Raw genomic sequence first — 27,446 nt, 5'->3', positions numbered from 1 at the left:
AGCTTTGTGCTAGTTAAAGGTAAAACCAAAGTTAGGACATTGCAAGTAACAAATCTTGAACAGTTGTCAATATTAAGTGTTCCCACTGGAAGATTCTCCAAGTTCTGACCCAGACAACAAAAATTAAGATTTTCATACAGTTTCAGTCCTGGTCTGTCTCCCACTAGACAAATGGGATGAGCCTCCAAAAGAGGGTACACAGATGGCAGAAAATGGACACTGATGCTAAACCTTCACTCTAATCTATACTGGATGAGGGTACGTTTCCCTATGCACCATCTGGCCAATTGATGAATCTAACATATAACCTTCATTCAAATATAAAAGCTCTGTTTTCTGGAGCGAAACATGTAGTGTGTGGTGGGGTTTTTTTTTTTTTTTTTTTTTTTGAGAAGTCTGCACTGTTTTTACAGTGCATAATTTGCATTCCTCATGACAGTGAGGTTTTTGTTGGATATGGTGACATATGGGGCTTATCCATGAGGGACTGACATTTTAAGCCCTTGGATGAGTGTACCCATATTACATATCTGTAGCAAGATAGATTATACAATCTAATTAGTCTTGTCCATGGGGTAACTCCATTTCCTTAACAGATTATATATTCAAACTGATAGGTTTATGATCAAACTGAAGTGCCTTGTTTGCTGTCACTTAATCTAAAAAAGTATGGTAATTGATTGATTTTGTCTGGTGTTAACTATTTGCATGTAATGTAAATAATTGCAATGGTATTCAGTTATATTAGGTGCAGTACATTCCACTTCAATAGGAATTACAGCTGAGCACAATTTATTTATTTTAAATATTTGAATAAAAGTTATACATTTTAGATTTGTCAACTGGGCAGATGGTGTGTAGGGAAATGCACCCTTGTCCAGTATAGATTTATTTGCCAAAGATTTATGATTTACAATTAGGGCTTAGCTCAATAGTTAAACCTTCACTCTAGCCAAACAAGAGTGGCATTTAGATGCACTTAATGTTTTTAGCCTTTTTTTTTAAATGCTGGTTTTATAGAGCTGTCAACAAGCCACTGGGGTGGTTGGCCATGTCTGAAATATCCTCTTCCTGGTACAGTTATAGAAGACTTGGAGTTCATCAGTGCTGTGTATGTTAGAGGTTCCCATGCAGGACATTCTCTGCTGGGACTTGTGGTTCTGCAAGAAGTTTCTGGAAAACAAAATTGGCAAATGTCATGTGGTAAATTGTAACAATTATTTCCTATGATTATGTGTAGGAGATAAAATGCCTTGTATATTTCCTTTTTACTACCAACTATCTCCTAGATTGTAAGCTCCAAGGAGTAGGGTCCTCCTATCCCTCTTGTATTGTTGCTGTATTGTCTCCTGTTATATTGTAAAGCACTGAGCAAACTGATGCTATATAAATCCTGTAGAATAATAATTTCTGAACGCTACTACCTAGAGATTCTGGTTCATGCCTAGGTACCACATGGTATACACAGATGATTAGGATGGTGCCAACCTTTAAACCATCCGTGGTTTAAGCCATAGATTCAGTTACACTGTTCTGCTATCTAGTTTGTCTCCAGTCAACTAAATTGTAGCAATTGTGTCCTCCTGGTTTTACTGATGTAACTATGCTTTTAAAATGGCCCAAAAGACCGTGGCTAAAGAGAACCTGTGCTGAAGTTTTCTGAAAATGCTAGCTTTCTGCCTTTTCATGCTGATATAAATGCTTTTATACTTTATCAATTACCTAAAGTAAATATACAAGTCAGCAGGCTTAACTTCTGTTGCTGCATGCCTGTTATGGGTCAGTGACCTTGCTATTTGAAATGGGACAAATCTTCTGCAATAGTTTGCATTGCCTTGCCCAACAGGTCACTCCAATACAAACCTAAGATTCCAAATGATTTGTTGTTGGGAGCACCTGACAACACTTGCTTGAATCTTAGGGACTCTTGTTCTCTGTTGGAAATATCGAAGACCTAAGAAAGAGGTGATGACCCAGACCTAGCCCATAACGAAAACATCACTGAGTGGACGGCAATGCAATTGCTATACCTGCTTGGAACGTGGCCTTAGAAACACAATGCTTTTCAGGGGCATCCATGGCCAGAAGTCATCTGTGAGGGACCGCTGAGCGGCACCACTAGCACTCCACTGGTCAGGCGTGCCCAGAGCGCGGAGTCTAAGCCCCAGGGTACTTGTTCACCAGGGCCCCTGATGGTGGGGATGGACTTGTAGTACCCCGAGACCAGGTCGCCTCTACTGAGCACACCTGTCAGTGGTAGTGGTGTTCGCCAGGGGCTCCAACCAGGGAGAGCCAGATGTGAGGAGGTCGGGTGACCCCGATGGGATGGATGGATGGCTGAGCAAGTGCGTAGTCAGACAGACCGAGTCGGTATTGTAGAGGACGGTAAGGTACAAGGGAGCAGGCAGAGAATCGTCGGGTCACACGCCAGGTCAGCAGCAGGAGGTCAGATCTAATAAGGGGCATCCAGGGAGAGAGGTCAGGCAAGCAAGGGTCTGGGCAGGAGAAATCAGCAAGGTCAAAGGCAATCCGGGTCAATAACTTACTAGGCACAGGTACAGGAACACAGGAAGCAGGTAAGACCAGAAGGCAACGAAATGACAGCTCAGGGACCTTTAAATATCCCGCCCTGCGCTGCCATTGGTGCCCAGCGGGCGCCCGCGGCTTCTACTGCGCATGCGCGAACTCGGACGCCGCGGCCGGTCCGGACCTAGTGCCCGTGCGCTGGGTGGAGCAGTGCGCCTGCGCCGAGCCCATCGCGGCGGGGATCGAGGAGATCCCTGACATTGCCCCCCCCCCCTACGGGCAACCTCCGGATGCCCACCCGATCTCTCCACCACGGGTGATCACGAAGAAACCCCCGGACAAGCCTAGGTGCATGGACATTATGGGCTGGCTCCCACGAATTGTCCTCAGGGCCGTAGCCCTTCCACTTGATGAGAAATTGGGTCTGCCCCCCCCTTCGTCGGCACTTCAGGATTGCCTCCACCTCGAATTCTTCTTCCTCTTCAACCGTTACGGCCTCCGGGGGCCTGGATTCCCGTTCTGGGAAGGCATCAGGGACTACTGGTTTCAACAGGGACACGTGGAAGACAGGGTGGATCTTGAGTGTCTCAGGGAGAACAAGTTCATAGGCCACCTCATTGACCATCCGTTTGATGCAAAAAGGGCCTATAAATTTAGGTCCCAACTTCTTTGACGGGCAGAGCAACCTCAAGTTCGACGTAGCCAGCCAAACCTTCTCTCCGGGCTGCAACACCAGATCCCCTCTTCGCTTCCTATTAAAAGCCCTCTTGTAGTCCTCTTGGGCTTGACGGATGGCTTCCTGTAGTTTCCTATTGTTGGAGGTGAAGAAGGTCAGTGCATCCTGTGTCGCTGGAATCGGGCATTCCGGGACCAAGTCCGGGAGGAAGACAGGATGAAACCCATAGTTGGCGAAGAACGGGGACTGTCCAGTTGCTGAATGGCAAGCGTTGTTGTACGCAAATTCTGCCAAAGGGAGGAGTGGCACCCAGTCGTCCTGAGAGAATGATGTGTAGCATCGAAGGTATTGCTCCAGGGTCTGATTGGTCCTTTCGGTCTGGCCATTGGTCTGAGGGTGAAAAGCCGAGGAAAGGGACAGCTTGATATCCAGGGCTTTGCACAATGCCCTCCAAAACCGCGAGGTAAACTGCACCCCACGGTCCGAGACGATGTCTTCGGGAACCCCATGCAGTCTAACGATCTCTCGAATGAAGACTTGCGCCGTCTCGGCTGCTGATGGGGTTTTCCGTAAAGGGATGAAATGGGCCATCTTGGACAAGCGGTCCACGACCACGAGAATTGCTGTGTGGTTCAGTGAAGGTGGAAGCTCGACTATGAAGTCCATGGAGATTTTCTGCCAGGGTCGTTCAGGGATGGGCAATGGACGTAGCAGGCCCCACGCCTTATTCCTTGAAGGCTTGTTCCGCTGGCAGATGGCACAGGAGCCCATGTAGTTCTTACAATCCTTGGCCATGTCCGGCCACCAGAAGGAACGTCGGAGAAGTTCCAGGGTCTTGACCGGCCCAAAATGTCCTGCCAGTGGATGGTCATGGCAATGTCCCAAGACTAAGGTTCGGGCATCCTCTGGCACCACAATCCGGTCCTCCCTCCATAGGAGTCCCTCCTTGTTCTGGAGGGGGGCCCCATCGGAGGTGGACATTGCTGTGGACGCTCTCAGGATCTCGGAGTGAACGTTTGTCTGAAGGGCCAAGAAATTTCCTGCAGGAAGAATAGTGTCGGGCACTGGAATCTCCTTGGTGTCCTCGTACATGCGTGACAACGCGTCAGGCTTCGTGTTTTTCGAGCCGGGCCTGTATGTGATGTGGAACTGGAACATCGAGAAAAACAATGCCCATCTTGCTTGTCGCCGGCGTAGACGTTTGGCCGTCCTCAGATATTCCAGGTTCTTGTGGTCCGTGAATATCAGGATGGGGTGGGAGGCACCTTCCAGCAGGTACCTCCATTCTTCTAAAGCGGTTTTGATAGCCAGTAGCTCGCGATCCCCAATGTCGTAGTTCCTCTCCGCAGGGGTAAGTTTCCGTGAAAAGAATGCTACTGGGTGGAGTAATTCCTTGGCGCCCTTCCGCTGGGAAAGGATGGAGCCAACCGCGTTTTCAGATGCATCTACTTCTAAGATGTAGGGCAGGGAGGCGTCGGGATGGCCCAGAATGTTTGCCGAGGTAAATAACCTTTTTAATGCTTCAAAAGCTTCCTGTGCCTCGGGCGTCCATCTGAATCGCGTCCCAAGCTTGGTTAACTGAGTGATGGGGGAGACCAGACCCGAGAAGTTCTTGATGAACTTCCGGTAAAAATTTGCGAACCCAATAAAACGTTGGACGCTTTTCCTGTCCGTGGGTTCAGGCCAATCTAGGATCGCTGAGACCTTCTGAGGGTCCATTGCGACCCCCGTGGTGGAGATGATCAGACCCAGAAATGTAACGCTAGCCTGTTCAAAGCAGCATTTCTCTGCTTTAGCGTACAACCCGTGCTGCCGCAACCGCCCCAACACCTTTGATAAATGTACCCTGTGCTCCCCCAGGGAGGATGAAAAAATTAAAATGTCGTCTAAGTAGACGATGACAAAGATGTCCAGGAAGTCCCTAAAGATGTCGTTCACAAAGTGTTGGAAGGTGGCTGGCGCATTGCACAACCCGAAAGGCATGACCAGATACTCAAAATGGCCGAAACGGGTGCGGAAGGCCGTCTTCCACTCATCCCCCTCCCTTATGCGAACCAAATTGTAGGCTCCCCTTAAGTCCAACTTGGTAAACACTACTGCAGTTTTTAGGCTCTGGAATAATTCAGGTACCAGTGGTAATGGGTAACGATTTTTAATGGTGACCCTATTCAGCTCCCGATAGTCAATGCATGGCGTCAAAGTCTTGTCCTTCTTTTCTACAAAGAAGATCCCTGCACCTGCTGGGGAAGTGGAGGGACGGATAAATCCCTTTCGGAGGCTATCCTCAATATAGTCCTTCAGGGCCCCTAATTCTAGCTCAGAAAGGGGAAAAATTCGCCCGAACGGAATTTTCCGAACCGGGCAACAGATCAATACGACAGTCATATGGGCGGTGGGGGGGTAGAGCATCTGCTCCCCGTTCACTGAACACATCAAGAAACTCATGGTAGGCTGCAGGGATCACTTGTTTTAGGCTGTCATCCCCTTCAGAGCACAGGAGGACCTGGGGGACCTCCGGGCCCGAAGTTCGACACAGTTCCCGACAATATGGGGAAGGGAACGAGACAACCCCAGTCTCCCAGTCAATTTGGGGGTTATGGGCCCGCAACCAAGGGAGCCCCAGAATGACTGGGAAAAGGGGTGATGCAATAGCATCCAGGCGGAGGAGTTCCCGGTGCTGACCGGCAATGGAAGTCACAATGGAAGGGGTCTCCTGGTTAACCACCCCTGACTTTATCCGGGAACCATCAGCCAAAAAGATGTGAAACCCCTTCTCCTTTGGGCGGAGGGGAATACCCTGCTGGTGAGCAAAATTGATATCCACAAAACAGCTGCATGCCCCCGAATCAACTATGGCTGTCACCTCCACGGTCCTTTCTGAAAGCTGAAAGGAGAGGGGAACAACTAAGTACTGGGACGGGTTCATATTGCCAACAGATAAAGAAGATGAGGTGAACTTACTCAGTTTCTGCGGGCAGGAACGCACCATGTGACCAGCTTCGCCGCAGTACAGGCACAGATTCTGGGAGCGTCTGCGCTGGCGTTCCTCAGGCGATAGTTTAGGCCAAGCCAGGCCTAGCTGCATGGGTTCGGGAGCATCTTCAAACGGCAGGTTCTGGGTGCTTGGCCTAGTATGTTGACTGGATCCCTGAAATGACCCCCAGGGATTTCCGCGACCCTGACCAGACCTCTCCAATCTGCGCTCCCGTAGTCTACGGTCAATTTTGATGGTGAGTGCAATCAGGTCCTCTAATGTCTCGGGCACCTCCACCCGGGCGAGCTCGTCTTTCAGAGCCTCTGATAGGCCCATACGAAACTGGTGCAAGAGTGCGAACTCGTTCCAATGAGTGTCACCCATCCAGCGCCTAAAGTCAGAGGCGTATTCCTCAGCCGCCCGCCGACCTTGTCGGAGTGCGTATAATGTGGCCTCGGCCGAGGCTGCCCGTTGTGGGTCATCATATAAGATGGCCATAGCGTTAAAGAAGCTGTCGACCGTAACCAGGTGAGGGTCATTGTTTCCCCTTAGTCGGTGGGCCCAGTCTTGGGGTTCACCCTGCAACAGGGAGACAACAAACCCCACTTTCACTGATTCCGTCAAAAAGGTCCGTGGCTGCAGTTCAAAATAGAGCAGACAGGAGTCACGGAATGACCGAAAGCGTGTGCGATCCCCATGGAAGCGCTCGGGTAAGGGTACTCGGGGTTCCGCCATAGGGAGTGATGTGGGAGGCCCAGGAGCCGGCTCATGGACTGCTGCGACCGGTGGTGCAGGAGCCGGGGCCTGTGAAACAGGAACAGATATGGTGCAGGCCTGAAACCGATTCTCGATCTGCAGACATCTGTCCTGTAATGTGTTTACAGCTTGCGTCAGGGTAGCCAGGTGCCTGCAAACCTCGTCCAACGGGGAGAGTCCTCCTCGAGGCTCAGTCATGGCCTTCTGGTACTGTGAGGGACCGCCGAGCGGCACCACTAGCACTCCACTGGTCAGGCGTGCCCAGAGCGCGGAGTCTAAGCCCCAGGGTACTTGTTCACCAGGGCCCCTGATGGTGGGGATGGACTTGTAGTACCCCGAGACCAGGTCGCCTCTACTGAGCACACCTGTCAGTGGTAGTGGTGTTCGCCAGGGGCTCCAACCAGGGAGAGCCAGATGTGAGGAGGTCGGGTGACCCCGATGGGATGGATGGATGGATGGATGGCTGAGCAAGTGCGTAGTCAGACAGACCGAGTCGGTATTGTAGAGGACGGTAAGGTACAAGGGAGCAGGCAGAGAATCATCGGGTCACACGCCAGGTCAGCAGCAGGAGGTCAGATCTAATAAGGGGCATCCAGGGAGAGAGGTCAGGCAAGCAAGGGTCTGGGCAGGAGAAATCAGCAAGGTCAAAGGCAATCCGGGTCAATAACTTACTAGGCACAGGTACAGGAACACAGGAAGCAGGTAAGACCAGAAGGCAATGAAATGACAGCTCAGGGACCTTTAAATATCCCGCCCTGCGCTGCCATTGGTGCCCAGCGGGCGGCCGCGGCTTCTACTGCGCATGCGCGAACTCGAACGCCGCGGCCAGCCCGGACCTAGTGCCCGTGCGCTGGGTGGAGCAGTGCGCCTGCGCCGAGCCCATCGCGGCGGGGATCGAGGAGATCCCTGACATCATCTATAGTGCAGCTTCTAAATTGGCAAAAGATTTTCTAGGATGGGATTTTTGTCTGAAGAAAACTTAAGCCCCTGCCTGAGCAATGCAAAACACCTCCTATGTGATAGCTTTGGTACTTGAGAGGTACTCGAACATCAGGGGGTCTATTAGACCCTCACAATCAAAAGCAGCTAATTGAGCGCAAATCGTACTTAATTGACTGCAACAGCCCTTCTTATCACTAAGTGTTTGGGTGCCTAAAGGGATTATGGCTCATATATACAGAGCTCAGCAATTGGAAAAAGGTATTATAAACCATTGGATCCACACAGGAACCAAGTGACTAGACTTTTTTCTTAATACCAAATGGGCTGCTCTCAACTTTCAGCAAGCTATAAAATTATAGTATAATACTGCACTCAGAATTGATATAAGTGCAATATATGCATAAATCCACCATAAAAATAACAAATTGCCTGTATAAGCTGCTACAGATTCTTGTTTCACTGTAGTACTATATATTTATTGCTTCTTAATCCACCTTAAGTGTCTATATTCACTTTAAAAACTTGTGCACCCCCACCGGTTGTGCTCTCATATCAAGTGTATGACCAAACCGTAAAGTGAGGTTATAGAAAGCCTGTGTCCCTTTTGCTTGAGTCAGGTATGGATGGGATTGGTATCCAGCTCAATTGGATCCACTTCACCACTCCTAGTAGCTCTCCTCCATTGGTAGGTATTTTAAGAGCAATAACCAGTTCATAGTGCTTTATCCTTATACAAGCATCTAATAATAAAATTGTTACACTCACATGAGTAGTATATACAAGCGCTTTGTGCAATATATTGCCTCATGAATTGCTAGCAGTGGTGATATCCTGTATACAGCCTGCTGGTGTCACTCTAGATCCGTCAAATGTCATAGCTTCTCCCGTATGTATTTTGCCACCGGGTCACGTGGCTTCATGAGGGAGATGAAGCCACATGACCTGGTAGCGTAACGCGGAGGAGAGCTATTAGAGGAGTGAAGGGGATCCAATGCAGCTGGATACCAATTCCATCCATACCTGACTCAAAGGGACACATGCTTTATATGATCTCACTTTACGGTTTGGTCCAGATCTGGGAGGATATACCCTAGGATATCATCCGTTGTTTCATTAGTAGCATGCCCTGACCTTTTCAGCCATTCATACAAGCACGTGGGGGGGCCATACAATCTGAGTACCATTTTGAGTTGCTGCAATGAAATTTCAGCAAAATGGATTAGCCTGCTGCATCATTTTTCACTTTGAATTCAGTCCTCCTGTAGGTTGATCATTTCCATCTCACAATGGGCCATCCTTACATTCCTAACACATTACTCAGTCCATATCAGTAAAGATTTCTTGCATGATATTTTTCCCCATTGAGATCTGATGTGTTTTCAAAGTGTGTAATTTTTTAGAGCTGTGTATATTAATGTAGCACAGAGGTCAGTCATTTAGCTATTTAAAGTTCATTAAGTCAGTAAGCATGCCAAGCCTGCATAACTGTTCTTTCTCAGTGTGAGGAACACTACATTGAACTCCTTGTCTGAGTTTACTACACAGATTCTGAGGCTCTGTTTCTGTTTTTATGCACAGTTTCCAGTTGAGTTAAATGGCTTCTGCCTAATGTGGCCCCAGAATGTTACTTGTGACTATTGTTCTGGTGTCATCAGAGAAATACCTGTTGAAACTATTCTGTGTAAAAGGGTGTGGAATATTAAAGTAGTATATTAATAAAGGGGAAACATAATGTCACTCACTATAATCGACTTATCTCACAGATGTATGATTAACATCAATATTACCAGAACTAATTAGTCAATGCTTACCATTCTCATCAGCACGGGTGATGGACTGTTGATTAAGTGCTTGGTGTTGATAGGGGCCTTTTAAACTTGGCATTTGTCTTTGAAAACATTTGTCACTAAATTGTTTTGAAAATCCACTTTTAAATCCATTGAAATATTCTTCTGTCAAGAATCTAGAAGGAAAATATATTCTGAAAAGGAGAGCTAAAATGGCGGAGTCTGATCCAAATGACCAATAGCTGTGCTATGAGGCTTAAAACTGAGATATGTAAAGATTTTATATGGAAAGAATGTACAGTATAAGGGAAGATGTAGAATTTTCCCTATAAAGACATGTTTTAGACTCAAAAAAATTCCTATATAATTCTGCACTATGGTATACAAATAGAAATACAACCCTCATGAGCAGCCACCACAATATTGCAGGCAACAATATAAATAAAATATTATGCCAAGTACAGCTCTTCAAATGTCCAATCCATAAAGATAGAGGTATAGGGTATGAGCCCCTCTTCCCTGGATCCTCAATGCGACTATCGATGTCTCAAAACGGCCAGGAGGAGAAGATAGAAAAATCCACTATCGCCAAACACACTGCCTCTTACGGGATCATATTGACCCTCAGTTACGGATGGCTCAAAATGCACTGTATGATCTCTAAAAGGCAAGCTGTGGACCTAGGCACTCTTTAGTTCCAAACTGTCACAGCAAAAATGAACTCGAAGGTACAACCTGCAAAAGAATTATCCTCATAGAGGACAACCCCGTTCAAAATGCAAAAAGAATCCTCATAGTATAGTATAACAAATAGAATTTATTGTCTCAAATGTAGTAAAAAACGTACATATAAGAAAATGTAAAACCGCATGTCCCCATGTAGATAAGTGGTAAGTTTCAAACCGACAAGATGGCCGTCACGTTATGGTGCGTGGTGATGTCATGTGCTCTGGCTCCTCCCTACGTGTTTCATCATCAATGATGTCGTCAGGGGTGTGGCCAGCATCAGGCTGCAGCACATACTTATAGGGAGGAGAACTGCCTCCCCCATCATTTGTTATTAATACCCAGCCTGAAACAAGATTCTGAGTCATTTAAAACTGTCTTTGTTACCACATACTCCACTCAATACTATGACATTAAAAATATTTTTAGGAGGCATTGGGGAGTATTATTGAATGTTAAAACTTTGGGTCCCATGATTCCGGAGGTCCCTCCTGTTATTTTCAGAGGGGCACCTCCATTGAGATTATCCATAGCGCCCAATGTTATAGCTCCCCCTAAGAAAGAAGGTGTACAGTATATGCAAAAATAGGACAATTCAGACCTTCCACTCCATGATTACTAACAAATCATTTGAGGTTAAAAATGTTATCACCTGGGCCACAAAAAACATGGTTTATTTAATCCAATGTCCATGTGGGTTTCAATGCATAGGATGCACTGTTAGGACACCACAAACTAGGTTATAAGAGCATATTGCCAATATAAAGGTTTTCCTAACCAGTGTTTCTAAGCATTATGCTCTTCACCATAATAAGAACCCTGAGGGAACCTTGTTTGTTGGTATTGACAAATTCTCTAAGAACTGGAGGGGCAGTTACACCAAGCGAGAGATCTCTAAATTGGAAGTATGGTGGATTTACACCTTAAAATCATATACGTCATACTTATTTATTTATTTATCGAGTTTATATAGCGCCAAAGGGTTTGCTCAGCGCTGTACAATAGAGGGGGGGACAATACATGAAACAGTACAGTAACATCAAACAGCACACAAGGGGTAAGAGGGCCCTACTCTTTCGAGCTTACAATCTAGGAGGGAGGGGGTAGAGGTACAGGAGGAAAAGGCTGTGGGGGATGAAGTGGTAGGAGGAGGGAAGGGCAGCGGCTGTTAGGTGAGGGTGGGGTAGGCTTCCCTGAAGAGGTGGGTTTTCAGGGAGCGCCTGAAGGTGAGGAGGGAAGGTGACAGTCTGATGGATTGGGGTAGTGAGTTCCAGAGGATGGGGGAGGACCTGGAGAAGTCTTGCAGTCGTGCGTGGGAGGAGGAGACCAGGGAGCAAGATAGAAGGAGGTCCTGTGAAGAGCGAAGGGTACGGGTAGGGTGGTACCTGGGAATCAGGTCGGTGAGGTAGTTAGGGGCAGTGTTGTGCATGGCCTTTTAGGTCAGAGTGAGCAGTTTGAATTTAATGCGTTGGGCAATGAGGAGCCAGTGGAGGGAGAGGCAGAGGGGGGTGGCAGAGGTGGAGCGGCTGGTGAGGTGGATGAGTCTGGCAGCTGAGTTCAGGATGGTCTGAAGCGGGGAGAGTTTGCACTGGGGTAGGCCGGTGAGGAGGGAGTTGCAGTAGTCAAGGCGTGAGATAATCAGGGAGTGTACGAGTAGTTTAGTGGTGTCTGGGGTAAGGAAGGAGCGTATCCTGGTGATGTTCCGGAGGTGGAGCCTGCATGTATTTGTGAGTGATTTGACATGAGGTTGAAAGGAAAGGTTTGAGTCCAGAATGACGCCAAGGACCTTGGCTTGCTGGGCGGGATTGATGGTGGTGTTGTTGGTAGTGATGGAAAGGATGGGGGGGGGGGCACGGGAAGGGGGAAAGACGAGAAGCTCGGTTTTGGAGAGAACCAGGAGAGAGCGGTGTCTCTGATGCCAAGGGAGAGTAGTTTATTAAGGAGGAGGGGGTGGTCGACTGTGTCAAAGGCCGCGGAGAGGTCTAGGAGAAGGAGGACAGAGTAGTCTCCTTTGGCTTTGGCGGTTAGTAGATCGTTGGTGATTTTGAGGAGGGCAGTTTCGGTGGAGTGTAGGGGACGGAAGCCGGACTGTAGTGGGTCAAGGAGGTTGTTGTCAGTTAGGTGGGCGCTTAGGCGATTGTAGACCAAGCGCTCAAGGAGCTTGGACGTGAGTGGCAGCAGGGAAATTGGTCTGAGGTTGTTGAGGTCAGTGGGGTCCAGGGAGGGCTTTTTGAGTATGGGGGTGATGTGCGCATGTTTTAGGGGGGAGGGGAAGACGCCAGTAGAGAGGGAGAGATTGAAGATGTGGGTAAGGGAGCGGATGAGGGAAGAGGGGAGTGACCGGAGGAGTTGAGAGGGGATAAGGTCCAGGGGGCAGGTAGTGAGGCGGGCTTCTGAGAAGATTCTGGTGACTTCCTCAGTGGTAGTAGGGCTGAAGGAGTGCAGTGATGGGGGGGTTACGGTAGGCAGGGCCTTGGGTGTGGTGGGGGGCAGTGCCGTTGCAAGGTCAGAGGAGGGGAGAGATGAGGGGGTGATGGAAGGGGGGAGGCTAGATGGGGAGGTAGATTGCAAGTTGACTATGTCCTTGCGGATTGCGTCAATCTTGTTGTGGAGATGAGTGGCAATCTCGTGGGCGGTAAGTGAGGTACTGAGTGGAGGAGGGGGGGGAGAGAGCAGGGAGTTGAAGGTGGAGAAGAGTCGGCGAGGGCAGGTGGAGAGGGTGTTGATCAGGTCAACGAAATAGGCCTGCTTGGCGGCGTGGAGGGAGGAGGTGTAGGTGAGGAAGGCAGATTTGTAGAGGGAGAATGCATGAGGGGACCTGGTTTTGCGCCATAGTCTCTCCAGCGCACGACTGCGACGTTTGAGGCACTTAGTATGGGCGTTCTGCCATGGTTGGAGCGGTCTGGGTTTGATGTTGCGTGTGGTTAGGGGTGCCAGAGAGTCTAGGGTGGCTGATAGTGAGTCGTTGTACGCGGTGGTGGCTAGGTCAGGACATGACAGTGGAAGGATGCTGTCGTGCAAGCGGTCGGCAGCCGAGTGGAGGGGGGCCGGGTGCAGGTTGCGGAGGTTGCGGCTGGTGATGGTTTGGCGCACTGGGGGGGGGGAGTTAGGGGAAGGGGAGATGGAGAACGTGAGGAGGTGGTGGTCGGAGAGAGGGAAGGGGGTGTTAGTGAAGTGGTTAAGGGTACAGAGGTGGGAGAAGACGAGGTCCAGGGTGTTCCCATTGATGTGGGTGGAGGATTGAGTGTGTTATGTGAGCGCGAAGGAGGTGGTTAGGTGGAGGAGTTGGGAGGTAGCTGGGGTGTTGTCGTTGATGGGGATGTTGAAGTCCCCGAGGATGATGGTCGGTAGCTCAGAGGAGAGGAAGAAGGGAAGCCAGGCGGCGAAGTCATCCAGGAAGCGGGCTTGGATCCGGGGGGCCTGTAGATCACTGCGATCCTTAAGGGGGTGGGTGAGAAGAGCCGGATGCAGTGAGCCTCGAAGGAGGAGAAGGTTAGGGAGGGGGGGTTAGGGAGGACCTGGAAGGTGCTCAGCGGTGATAGGAGCAGGCCGACACCACCACCTTTGTGACCGCTCAGTCTTGGTGAATGGGACCAGATGAGACCTCCATGGTGCCGCAGGGGAGGTAGAGTCGGTGGCCTGTACCCAGGTTTCGGTGATGGCATACGGTCTCAATATTGAATGGGACATTAATGCATTCATCAATAATAGGTGTTTCTGGTTACTTTTTAACTATTTTTACTTTTCTTGGTCAACAGGCGATGTTTTATTTATGGTACTTTTTGTATCTATTTTTAATTTATCCACTAGCCTACAGGGCACTTATATACCCCCTTCCTGCCCATGCCAATTTCCAGCTTTCAGCGCTGCCACACTTTGACAATTGCGCGGTCATGCAACACTGTACCCATATGAAATTTTAGCATTTTTTTGAGACAGAGCTTTCTTTTGGTGGTATTTAATCACCTCCTGGAATTTTTATTTTTTCTTAAACCAAAAACCACTGAAAATTTTGAAAAAAAAAAAGTTTTTTCTTAGTTTTTGTTATACAATTTTGTAAATAAGTGATTTTTCTCCTTCACTTATGTGCGCTAATGAGGCTGCAGTGGTGGGCACTGATAGGCTGCACTGATGGACGCTGATAGGTGGCACTGATGGGCACTGGTGAGGAGGCACTGGTAGGTTGCACTGATGGGCATTGACAGGCATCACTGATGGGCACTGAAAGGCAGCACTGATACATGACACTGATAGGCAGCACTGACTGGCATTGTTAGGCGGCACTGACTGGCACTGATAGGTGGCACTGATTGGCAGCACTGATTGGCATTGATAGGTGGCACTGACTGGCACTGATGGGTGACATTGAAAGGCAGCTCAGATGGGCACTGATATGTGGCATTGATGTGCACTAGTATGCACTGATATGTGGCATTGATGTGGCACTGACTGCTGGCACTGATGGACACTGACAGGTGGCACTTCTGGGGCCACACTGATCATCAGTGCCCTGATGATCAGTCTACATGTCCCCTCCGCGGAAAGCCGATTACCGGCTCTCCTCACCTCTCGAGCTGTCAGCGTGACAGCTCGAGAGGAGAGAAATGCCAATAACCGGCATTTCCATGTTTACATGTGATCAGCTGTGATTGGACACAGCTGATCACATGACCGAGCTGACATCTTCGGCTCTTTCCGTGATCCGCTGTGTTCGAGGGACACAGCGCACCGGCGATCGCCGCGTGATCCCTGAGCCGCGCATGCGCGGTGAGAATGGAAGGATGTCATATGACGTCCTATCAGAACGAGAGAACCACTTTGCGCCCATCATTGTACTATATGGCGGGCGGAAGGTGGTTAAGTCATAAATATTTTGATGTTCTCATGTACATTATATTAGTAATTGCCATATCTTTTATGAACATCAGATTGTGCTACAACTGGTAACGTGACGTCTCGCTCTCTTTTTTTTTTTCTATGGCATGTAAAGGCCAATTATAAGTTTTTTTTAGTTAACTTGTAAGATCATTTCCAAGCATTTTTGTTTTGGGTTATTGATTGTGTATTGATGGCAGGATGTGCTGCTGCGATCCTGGGGCTTGTGCCCAGTGTTTTCTAGAATGAAGGGGGAGGCAGTTCTCCTCCTCCCTATAAGTATGCGCTGTGTCCTGATGCTGACCATGCCCCTGACTATGTCATTGATGAAACGCGTAGGGAGGAGCCAGAGCGCGTGAAGTCAGCGCGCACCAGAACATGGCGGCCATCTTGTTTGAAACTTACCATTTATCTACATGGTGACATGCGGTTTTACATTTTCTTATATGTACATTTTTAAACTGCGTTTGAGGCAATTAATTTTATTTATTATACTACACTATGAGGATTCTTTTTGCATTTTGAATGGGGTTGTCCTCTGAGGATAATTCTTTTGTAGGTGTACCTTCGATTTCATTTTTGCTTGACAGTTTGGAACCAAAGAGTGCCCAGGTCCACGGCTTGCTTTTTGGATTTCATACAGCACATTTTGACCCATCCGTAACTGGGGGGCAATATGATCTGGTAAGAGGCAGTGTGTTTGGTGATGGTGGCTTTTTCTATCTTCTCCTCCTGGCAGTATTGATACATCTATAGTAGCACTGAGGATCCAGGGAAGAGGGGCTTATTCCCTATACCTCTATCTTTATGGATTGGACTTTTAAGTTTATTTTATGATTATTTTAAGCACCGTACTTTGTATAATATTGATTTTAGACTGATTCTGGCAACAAAAGGGCTGCTTATTGGATACTTGGCTGCATCTCACAACTGATGGCCATCATTGTTTTGTTTTCTGTTTTTTTTGTTTTTGTTTTGTTTGTTTTCTTCTTACCGCTTACCGGACAGCTTTCAAGTTTGTGTAATACAATAGTTTGCCTGGTCAGTTACTGGAATGTTTTCATCCAGTAATGTTGGTATTATTGACCTACTTCTGGATTCTTTATGGGAGTTTATGCAGGATGTTTAGCTCCCTGCAGAGCCTGTCTGCCCCAATGGGACTGGGACGTAATCAGGAATTGGTTAGAAGGTCAAAAACTTCCTCAACTAAAAAGGAATTGATACAGTTCCACCTTTTTTTTTTTTTTTTTTTTTTTTAATAGGACCAGTAACAGCAGGAGGGTCTTCACAACTTCTACAATTTGTTTTGTTTAATAATTGCTCAATATACCAATTACAAATAAAATATATTGCACATTTTTATTTAAACTGAATATCAGTTTTAGGTAGATGTATTCTTGCTGGGATCCACCTAGGATGGATCACATAGATTACACGGCAGCTTGCTTTATCTTTTCAGAATCCATAGATAAGATCTTTGAATGTTTTATCAATCTGCCCACTCTGGCATTAATCACTATTAGGAGAGGTCCCACTCTCCCTTTTTTTCTATTTTATTACTGTATATTAATGGGAAAGCAGTTAGAGAAATGGGATTCTGCAGCTGAAGAGGACATGGCTGGTAGTTTTGTCAGCATTCACGCATCTGTTCTTGGTAGACCCTTTAACTTAAATAATGAATTACAAAGCAGATAGGATTTTCTAACCTGTAGTTATTTCCACCAATAATTTTTTGGACATTACTTGTGTGTTTATTTTTGGTCCAAATAGAATTTGTGGTCTTCACAGGAGGAAAAAGGAATGATTTCTCCAATTGCTTTATTTTCTGTAGAAATTAAACAAAATTTAACAGTAATATTAATAGAATTTCAAAAATACAGAAACATGTCTGTTTCATTATCAGGTTTGACTTTCTAGTGAACAATGCATACCTGTACATAGATGTGCATGAACTTTCAAATTATTATATTCCCCTTCATCTCTTCCAACGCTTCCTATTTCCATTATTTCTTATTACCAAATACACTGCAGCGAAGATTAGGAGTGGACAGCTGAGAAATCGCCTTCTACCACCAGCAGACAGTGCCCTAATAGGACCAGTCAGTGTACATAAACTGGAATGGTTCCAATATGTAACATAACGTGTTCCCTTTCAACTATTTCCACAACTGCTGTGATTTGTCAAAATTGCCTACTTGTATGTCTTTGGACTGTGATAGGAAACCTACATATGCACAAAGGAGACCCTGTCTAAACTCACAACCCCCAAGCTGCAAGCTACCATTTCTCTACTATGTATAATAAAAATGAATACCATCTTTTAGGTCTTAATGTTTTCTTTGTGCTGAGAAATATGAGGGTTGCCATTGCTGATTTTTATATTAAAATGCTAATTGCATGGCTATTCCTGACTTCAATACTTTCTGACTCGCTAAACTAGGACATGTATACAACCTATGATGTTCGAGTCAAGCAAGAACTACTGATGTCCACACTCTTGAGTCACTGTCTCAAAAGTATGCAGATCAAAGGCCCAACACAAGAGTCACTAGAATTTTCAGCAAGAGAGGTCAGAAAAGTATGTTTCTTTAAAAATAAATCTGTTGCATACAGAATATGGCTAAACGAAACTGCAGCTGTAAAAGTATAAAGTGAATACTTGCCTCTCCTGCTGCTACTGGAATACCACTTTGTTGTAATCCATTCCTTTGCTGAAGTGTCTTCCAAAACTGTGAATTGTTTACTTCTGCTCTGTTTCTCATATTCTAATTTAGCCACTCATATTGCTCCCTTTTTATTTCTTGTTGCATTCCTTCCAAATCTAGAATGCCGAGGTTGTCCCTTCTATTTTGTACTTTTTAAAGGCCTGTTTTTTTCTAATTCATTTGTTTGTTTTTTTTACCTTTTTAGATGTTTAGCCTTATAGGTTTAACTTGCTTTTATGCTTGTTAACCAATAAAATACAAAGACCAATGCACTTGTTTAATTCATATTTTAAACATTCCCACTTGCCTTGTGTGCTGTTTTGATGCAAATAGTTGGCCATGCAGTTGAGTGTCATGCAGTAAGAATCTTAGCTTTTTTTAAATTTGGATTTCTCGTCACACCAACACCCTTTACTTTCCTGTAACTTATGGCAAATGTGATTGATCCATGATCACTATTACCCATATTATTTCTAACTTGCACATCTGTAATAAGCTCCTGCTTATTTGAAGTTAATGGATCCAACAGAGCATTTTTCCTTGTTGGGGCTTTCACCGTCTGTTCCATAAAAATTGCCCAGCGGTACATTAAGGAAATGGCAAGCCTTTTTTGACGGTGCAGTTACATTTGCCCAATCAATATCAGGATAATTAAAATCACCCATAATAATATTGCCCTGCTTCCCAGCCATTTCAATCTATGAATGGAGCTGAGACTCCTCTTTATTCTTTGTTCTGACATACTCCCATAAGTAATTTACTATTTGTTGAACTTTTATGGAGCGCTAACCATAATGACTCTGCACCATCACAATTCTTGTTCAGTTAACAAAATCATCTCTCACCACACACATACATATCCTTCCACCTCCTCTACTAGTTCTGCCCATCTGAAATAGGCTGTACCCAATGATATATGCACCCCAGCCATGGTAGCTGTCAAACCAGGTTTCTAGTATTTCCACAAAGTCAAAGTGCTCCTCAAATAACAGAAGATCAAGTTCATCAATTTGTTTGCCAGAATTCTTGCTTTTGTAAACATACCTTTTTAATTTTGTTTTAGTGTTTAATATTCTATTAATGCTCATTTTTGAGATCTAACTTAATTCCACCACTTTATATATTGGATGTGGGTGATGCATTTGACAAAGGATGAAATGAAGGAAAAACAAGTATTTTTGGGGAAAAAAAATATGGCAATTGTTTTTTAATAAACTGTGCTTTAGTAAATTAAATGTCATCCACTTACTTTAAGGACTGCCAAAGCAGAACACAATATCTGTTAACAATCTAAGGGAAAGGTAAGAAAGCACTTTTCTAAAGGAATTGTATAAACTCATAAGTAGTGTTTAGGGTAAAAAGCTAAATTTTACCTTTTTTCAGAAAACTAACACAGCTAAATAATTTCTGTTCGGGGGCTTACTGCTATTTTGGCGTACTTCTATACCCATCGTGGAAGCAACAGGCACCAAAGTTCAGTAAATTATACATACTTGTTCTTCATTCTTTGCTGAGTGAAAAGAAATAGTGATCACAACACAGAAGAGTCACTAGAATTTTCAGCAAGAGAGGTCAGTAAGACCTGCAACCTACCTTAGTCAAGAAAGTGTCTTTACTCAGATACTTGAGGGAGGAGGTTGCATTCTGCCATTCATTCTCATCTGGTAGGGGATATTTGATCATGGAAAGTATTGCTTTTTCCTGGTTAATCTCGGAGACTTTGGACATCAACCAAAGTTTTCTCCTATAATCTCTGATTTGATCTAGAAGTTTGGAAGGTGGCAAATGGCTCAAACCACAACTCTAAAGAAAAGATATATATAATTGTGTTTATCACTAATCGCTCCATGTACAGTTGTGTTCAAAATAATAGCAGTTAGACATCACTAACCTGATCAATCACTGTTTTTGGTAGAAATTATATTTCTACATGGCAAATAGTTTACTAGCAGGTGTTGTAGAGTAATAGAAGTCCAACAGACCCAACAGTCATGACATGCATGCTGCTGATTCTGTGTCATTGAATCACTAATTGAAAGGGGCATGTTCAAAATAATAGCAGTGTGGAGTTCTATTAGTGAGGTAATTTATTCTTTGAAAAACAGGTGCCAATTATTGCCCTTATTTAAGGAAGGAAGGCAGCAAATGTTGTACATGCTGGTTACAGTGCATTTCTCTCTGAAATTCTGAGGAAAATGGGTTGTTCCAGACATCGTTTAGAAGAACAGCGTACCTTGATTAAAAAGTTAATTGGAGAGGGGAAAACATATAAAGAAGTGCAGAAAATGATAGGCTGCTCAGCTAAAATGATCGCAAATGCTTTAAAATGGCAACCAAAACCTGAAAGACATGGAAGAAAGCGAAAAACTACCATTCGAATGGATAGAAAAATAGCCAAAATGGCAAGGACTCAGCCAACAATCAGCTCCAGGAAAATCAAAGAAGGTCTAAAGTTACCTGTGAGTACTGTTACAGATAGAAGACGCCTATGTGAAGCCATGCTATCTGCAAGAAGCCCCCGCAAAGTCCCACTGTTGAAAAAAAGAAGTGCCGAAGAGGTTACAATTTGCCAAAGAGCACATTGACTGGCCTAAAGAGAAATGGCGCAACATTTTGTGGACTGATGAAAGTAAGATTGTTCTTTTTGGATCTAGTGGCCGGAGACAGTTTGTCAGACGACCCCCAAACACTGAATTCAAGCCACAGTACACTGTGAAGACAGTGAAGCATGGTTGCACAAGCATCATGATATGGGGATGTTTCTCATACTACGGTGTTGGGCCTATTTATCGCATACCAGGGATCATGGATCAGTTTGAATACATCAGAATACTTGAAGAGGTCATGCTGCCTTATGCTGAAGAGGAAATGCCCTTGAAATGGGTGTTCCAACAAGACAACGACCCCAAACACACCAGTAAACGTGCAACATCTTGGTTCCAGACCAACAAGATTGACGTTATGGAGTGGCCAGCCCAATCCCTGGTTCTTAATCCAATAGAACACTTGTGGGGTGACATCAAAAATGCAGTTTCTGAGGCAAAACCAAGAAATAAAGAAGAACTGTGGAATGTAGTCCAATCATCCTGGGCTGGAATACCTGTTCACAGGTGCCAGAAGTTGGTTGACTCCATGCAACACAGATGTACAGCAGTTCTCAGAAACAGTGCTTATACAACTAAATATTAATTAAGTGATTCAAAGGAAAGCAAAATCTTCAAACATTTTTCAGTTTATATAGTGAATGTTTGAGTTTGTAAAGAAGAATACAAACACTGCTATTTTTTGAACAGTCTAATATTCAATTTTCTTTTAGAGGAACAACACAAATTTGATATATTTTTCTTCATGTTTTGATTTGGAATAGAATGTGTAGTGTTCCCAATGAATTTGTGTGTATGGAAATAAAAGCTATTAGAAGGATTTTGAGCTTTATTCACTTTTTTCAACACACTGCTATTATTTTGAACACAACTGTAACTATACATTTTTTTTTTAATCTGAAGCTGAAATATTGCCTGCAGTATTTACTTCAAGTATGTTACACATATGTTTTGCTTCTATTCTCCCTATTAAATGTTTCCTTGCTCCTGGACCATGTAAAAGGGGATAACATTGTACTATGATGTATTCAAATAGAAATACTGAAACTATCCCTTTTTGTGATTTTATGTTTTCTTAACAGCTTCCCGTCCACCCTATAGCAGAAGTACTGCTACAGGGCGGCACAGGTGTGCAAAATCACGTATGTGTATATATACATGATTTTGTATTCCCGGGTAGGGGGCGCATGTGCGCCATTCACAGCTGCGGCTGTCAATCACCGAGTCTTGGATGGTGATTACTTGCCGGCACCTGGTGATTGCTGAGCATCTCTGATGGGAGGAGAACTGGTTGTAAACAAAACAGTTTTCTCCCCTGTCAGCTCTTGCACACTGCTAAGCAAGGCTGTGTATAGCACAGCCATGGAAAGCAGTGTGCTTACAGTGAAGCACAAACACACAGCCCCACAGTAAAACACACACAGCATACAGTTAACCCTTTGATGGTCCCACATGTTAACCCCTTCCTGCCCAGTGCCATTAGTACAGTGTCAGTGCTTTGTATTAGCATTGATCACTGTATTGGTGTCACTGGGGCTGACAGTGACACCAAGTCAGTTCCCCCAGTGTCAGAATGCCCACCGCAGTCCTACTATAAGTCGCTGATTGCCGCCATTACTAGTAACAAAAAATGAATCCCAGTATATATACACCACCATTTGTAAACATTATAAATTTTACGTAAAACAATTTACATGTATTGGGATTTTTTTTTCAGCAAAGACGTAGCAAAATACATTTTGGCCTAAATTTTTTGATGAAATTTAATTTTTTTACATTTTTTTTACTGGATATGTTTAATAGCAAAAAATTAAAAAAGCACAGGTGATCAAATACAACAGAAAGAGCTCTAATCATGGGGAAAAAAAGGACATAAATTTCATTTGGTTGCAGCGTTGCATGACCACGCAATTGTCAGTTAAAGTAACGCAGCGCCGTAATGCAAAAAATGGCCTGGTCAGGAAGGGGGGTAAATCCTCACAAGGGCAAGTGGTTCAGTAAGTGATACTAAAGGTTAAGATTTTGTTTTAAAATCAACAAACATGTCATACTTACCTGCTCCATGCAATGGTTTTGCACAGAGCAGCCCCAATCCTCCTCTTCTCAGGTCTCAGGTCCCCCGACACATGCCTTGCCTCCTCTCACTGGGTGTGACTGACAGCAGTGGGAGCCAGTGAAGAGGGAGAGACCTAGGAGAGCTGCTGTTCTCTTGCACATTGCTGGATTGTGATCGTGCTCAGGTTGTTTATTGGGGGTTGGGGGGGATCTGCACACTGAAGGTTTTTTACCTTCATGCATAGAATAGATAAAGGTAAAAAAAACGTAAACTTTTAGAACCACTTTAAGTTGTAACAAGATAAAGTATAAATTACATTTGCATCCAGGACCCAGTTGTTATGATGTCAGCATTCTGGAATTGCTGGCAGGCTTTGATTTACCATACACCCTTTTTCCAGGCACAATTACAGGTTATAAAACCATAATAATCACCCCCAAATGATTTGTAACAGATCTGTGAGAGATCAGATTTGCAACCAGCAAAAACAGTGAAAAAATGAAAATGGCATCCAAAATCGGAATTTGTTCCATCTAGATCTTAGGTTGTGCCTGCCTATTATTGTGCAGGAGGAACATCAATGGAGGAACTTTTAATCAGCCAGTTAACATCAGTGGTTATTCTGTCCTGTGCAGTTTTAAATTGAACTTTTGAGTGGACTGGATAAATCTATGGATGAAGTAGAAACCCCACTTAACATTCAGTCAGGATGATGGAGGTGAGAAGCCAGAGATGACTTTCAGTAAAATGAGATCGGGCTTGGGGGTACTGAATCTAAGGAAATCAATGACTAGGGTCTCATAATCTGAGGGAATCAAACATCGGATATGAAATCTGTGACATCAAAGGAATATAATCTGAAATATTTAAAGTGGCTCTAAAGGCTAGACTTTTTTTTTTACCTTAATGCATTCCTTGCATTAAGGTAAAAAATGTCCCACTAGTTGTATTGCCCCATCACCTCACCATCTTTTGCCTGTCTGCAGCAGCGCTGGTCTCTCTCTCAGACTCAGTGACAGCAGCAGAAGCCATTGGCTTCTGTCAATCAAATCCTGTAAGAAGAGAGCAGGGGGTGGAACTGAGTCACGCTGTGTATGTCTACAGATCCAGACAGCGCAGCTTGGGAGCAAGCCTGCAGGTGTGCCATCATAGGAAGTGACTTCCTATGGTGGCACACAGAGATGAGGAGGTGCCAAAAGCATCAGAGAAGGACCCCAGAAGAGTTGGTTCTGGGCTGCTCTGTGCAATACCTATGCAAAGAGCAGGTAAGTATATTCCATATCACAAGTGTAATAAAAGCACCACACCCTTAATACTTTAAAGCAGCAATTCCACCTCAAAGAAACCAAATAAATTTCTTAGTGCTATAACTTAAATAAAGGAATGCGCTAAAACCACAAACTATCCCTAATTTAGTGTAGAAACATTAGTGCAAAAGATATATATATCTATTCTCAATTAATATCAAAAAATATCAAAATTATGTGCAAAACTATTTTTTAGTGCATAATTAATTTAAATAATTAAATTTATGAATATAAAAAATTGTCCAATTCTGAATTTCTTCAAATGTCCAAACAAATCCTTTTCAAATTCAGGTGCTCTCAAAGAAATTGTGCCAAAATCCACCACCAAAGTAAAGTTGGGTAACTCACCAGAGCTCCATGTTGATCAATCTCTAGATCAGCAAAAAATGCTTTTTGCTCTGGGAGCAGATGCAATAAATCAACTTCTCAGGTGTGATGATCAATAGCTACACAATCATCCATAAGGTAGGTATCCACCACTCAATATAACGGTTCCAGGAGCATTATATCACTCTCTCTTTTTATATCTCTCCACCGAGGTCATGTTTGGGAATGAAAGAGAAAATCATGGTGCAGCCAGTTTTTTTATAAAAGTATCCAACAATTTAATAAAGATTTACACTCACAATAAGGGTGTCTTCACCGACATCAGTATAACAGCATAAAACAGCAAATGGTATAACAGTCTCCTGTTCCCCGCACACTCACTACAGCGCTCGTGACTCAATCTTCTCCACAGACGTCAGCATCCAGCAAGCCAAGCCCTACTAGTTTTGTCATGAACGACGTCTTCAAGGGGGTTTCTTTGAGAGCACCTGAATTTGAAAAGGATTTGTTTGGACATATTTTGTGGTTTTAGCGCATTCCTTTATTAAAGTATATTCCATGTTTATTATTTTAATGAAAAAAAAATTACCCTTTAAAACTGCTTGGATTTTAATGGTGGGAACTATTCCTATTTAGCACTGTTTAACCATGCCCTTTCTAATCCCATCTGCATGCTTTCCACTGGCCTCTAACTCAGTGCCTTGCTCCATCCTAGTATAGGAAAAGATATAAAAGGATTACTTTGTTATTATTTTTTGATTTTAGTAATTCCTCATTGAACACAGCTGATTTTCAGTTTAACATAATTTGTTTAAATCATTTTATTATTTTTTAATCCACAAGCAAAAAAAATAACCTTGACCATGAATGCTCCAGGTGTGCCAGTGATATCTTGCAGCAGGCGTGCCTCAGAATGTTCTCTCAAGAGCCTCCAGTAATCTTTTGCTCCACAACCTAAAACAAACGCACTTTGCAATTTTTACTTTTAATAATACATTAAAATCCGAAAAAGATGAAAACATAAATGCCTCACCTAAGATTTCTTTTAACATAAAATGTTACATGGACTAATTTCCGTTCTTACCTTTTGGCATTGAAAGTGCTTCGTATGCAAATCATCAGGTGCTTTGGGACTACAGCCTGATGTTCAGTGGTGCAAAAAAGCAATGCGGTTTCTTGCATTGTATGCAGTGACTGATCGTATACAAGGACCTGTCAGTCTCTTTGTGGTAGTGCAGTCAGCACCGGTGTAGAGGTTAGAAGAGTGGAATGTGGGTTAGGGGCTGTTCCTATAGCACCTGATTAGATTTTGTTAATTAACTTGTCCAAATTAACATAACATTACCCATTTGGTTCCTAAAATAAACGCTAAAGCTTTTTTCTTTACCTTCAGTAAAATAAATGCGCTCCATTTTACCAACATTCATTTAACTTGTAAAATTACTAAGCAATAAAATTTTCTAACCTGAAAATTACAGCATGATACACATTCAAGATATGTAGCATAATGTACATTCTGTTTTCTTGAATTGTATTATTATTAGACAAAGGATACTTACCTTCTGTATCAAGATGCAGAGGTTGTATATGACTTACTGGGACTTGATAAGAAGGGTCAAGGAAGCGTTCAGCAAACTGTTGGCCAAGAAACCTGGAGAAATCACATGCTAAATGAAAAATTAGGTATACTGTATATCAGTCCATTCCACAGATTATTTGGATTTGTTTTACTGTTAAAATAAAATACTTGGTTCTCAAAAATGGATGGATTATTTGTTCTTGGCCCAGGTAGTTGCTGCACAGCTGTTCATGGCACAGGAGTAATCTACAGAAGGGGTTAGTGTGGTGTTAGGGTTTTTTAGGGGTAAAATAAGGTTATAGCCAGGGATTACCGGTAATTAATAATAATTTATTAAAGAGTTTCACCAAAACAATTTTCAAAGCAATTAGGGAACCCTGACAGTAAAAATAATGATACTTCTGCAGCCCAATTGTAATTGTTTTAACAAACAGTTGGCTTTGCTGCTTAAAGCCCAACTCCAGTTGAAAGTTTTTTTTTTTCTTTTAAATTTTGGACAGGCTATAATATCTGTCAGGTTTAAGCTGCTATTTGTGTCCTCAATGGGGAAATTTTCTATCCTGGTGACTGGTACAAGTACAGTGATTGAATACAGTAAGTGATGGAATAATTCCAATGGAGAGAGAGACAGCAATAAAAACATTCATTCAGTAATGTGAGTATTCTTTTATAGCTTTCTGTGTCTTCATGTCCCAGTACTACCCACAACCTTTCATTTCTTGTACTGGTGTCACTGAAATGGAAAGTGAGGGTAAATTTCATCACTGAGGACACAGACAACAGTAACAGCTTAACAGAAATTCTGTCACACTCTATCCAACATAAATGCTTCAAGTTGGGCTCTAAAGTGGAAATCCTGCCAAAACATTTTTCTTTTCCAAATAGAATCGTTGGAAACTGTCGGGTTTTTCTAGTTTTTTTGTTTCCATTAAGGAAATCTCTCCTTACTTCATGTCCCAAAGATACAACACGAAGTGAAATAGTAGCTGCTACAGCAAGGCATCTACAGTGGTGAATTTCACCAAAGGTTGAATGTCACCAAGTGAGACATGGACAGTAATACATTTAACCTTTGCCCTCTCCAAAGCTAGAAAAAAGTTCTGTCTGGAGTTCCACTTTGATATGACTTACTAAGGCCCTACATCTTACTAATGCTTATAAATCCAAAACTAGTTTTGAGGCAGTCACGTGTCTTGCAGAGGTGGAAGATCAAAATACGCTCACTAATGCTTACGTAGGTCAAGAGAGATGTTTATGGGATCTGCTATCCTACCGGTCCAGCCTGGTCAAGTATGGGTATGATTTATACATCTACGCTGCTTTTACTCCCAGTCTAGCCCATACCATATAACTACAGTATAATAACATTGATATGTAAATGAAAAGAACCCTCTCTTACTCATGTAGTAGTAAAATATGTGGCTCCAGCTCTGTCTTCTTTTCCATCCCTTCATTTTGTATCATTGGGATTGTATCTTTTGTATCTTGATTTGGTTGGATGTCCTGTGCTCTTTCAGTTCCACTATGAGCTACTTGTGACATCTCTTTCTAAACTGTCACAAAGGATGGCAACCAAGAGGCAGCTATTTATTAGAAATAATATCTAT

General features: G+C 44.0%; 1 protein-coding gene across 1 annotated transcript; it reads right to left on the bottom strand.

The window, feature by feature from the left end:
• Positions 1-880: 880 nt before the first annotated feature.
• On the bottom strand, positions 881-27,446 carry TSGA13 (testis specific 13). Its single transcript, XM_089677008.1, has 7 exons — positions 27,239-27,446; positions 25,820-25,911; positions 25,117-25,214; positions 19,561-19,770; positions 16,969-17,087; positions 9,686-9,837; positions 881-1,173 (listed from the first exon to the last, which is right to left on the bottom strand). Exons 1-7 carry the CDS (start codon positions 27,379-27,381, stop codon positions 989-991), a joined length of 999 nt encoding a protein of 332 aa, XP_089533134.1. The 5' UTR covers positions 27,382-27,446; the 3' UTR covers positions 881-988.

This window comes from Staurois parvus, unplaced genomic scaffold, assembly GCF_062004578.1.
Source record: "Staurois parvus isolate SC_StPar_1 unplaced genomic scaffold, SC_StPar_1.0 ptg000175l, whole genome shotgun sequence".
NCBI classification, from domain to species: Eukaryota; Metazoa; Chordata; class Amphibia; order Anura; family Ranidae; genus Staurois; species Staurois parvus.
This window is presented reverse-complemented; position numbering and strand designations above follow the sequence as displayed.

What these genes read in the sequence shown, in the direction of transcription:
- TSGA13 (XM_089677008.1), bottom strand. Translation starts at nt 27,381, where the DNA reads ATGTCACAAGTAGCTCATAGTGGAACTGAAAGAGCACAGGACATCCAA. An exon ending in CTGGAGCATTCATGGTCAAG is followed by an intron (nt 19,771 to 25,116) that starts GTTATTTTTTTT and finishes TCTTTTCTTTAG; the next exon opens with AGTTGTGGTTTGAGCCATTT. An exon ending in ATTGGTGGAAATAACTACAG is followed by an intron (nt 9,838 to 16,968) that starts GTTAGAAAATCC and finishes TTTTCCTTCTAG; the next exon opens with ATTCTTGACAGAAGAATATT.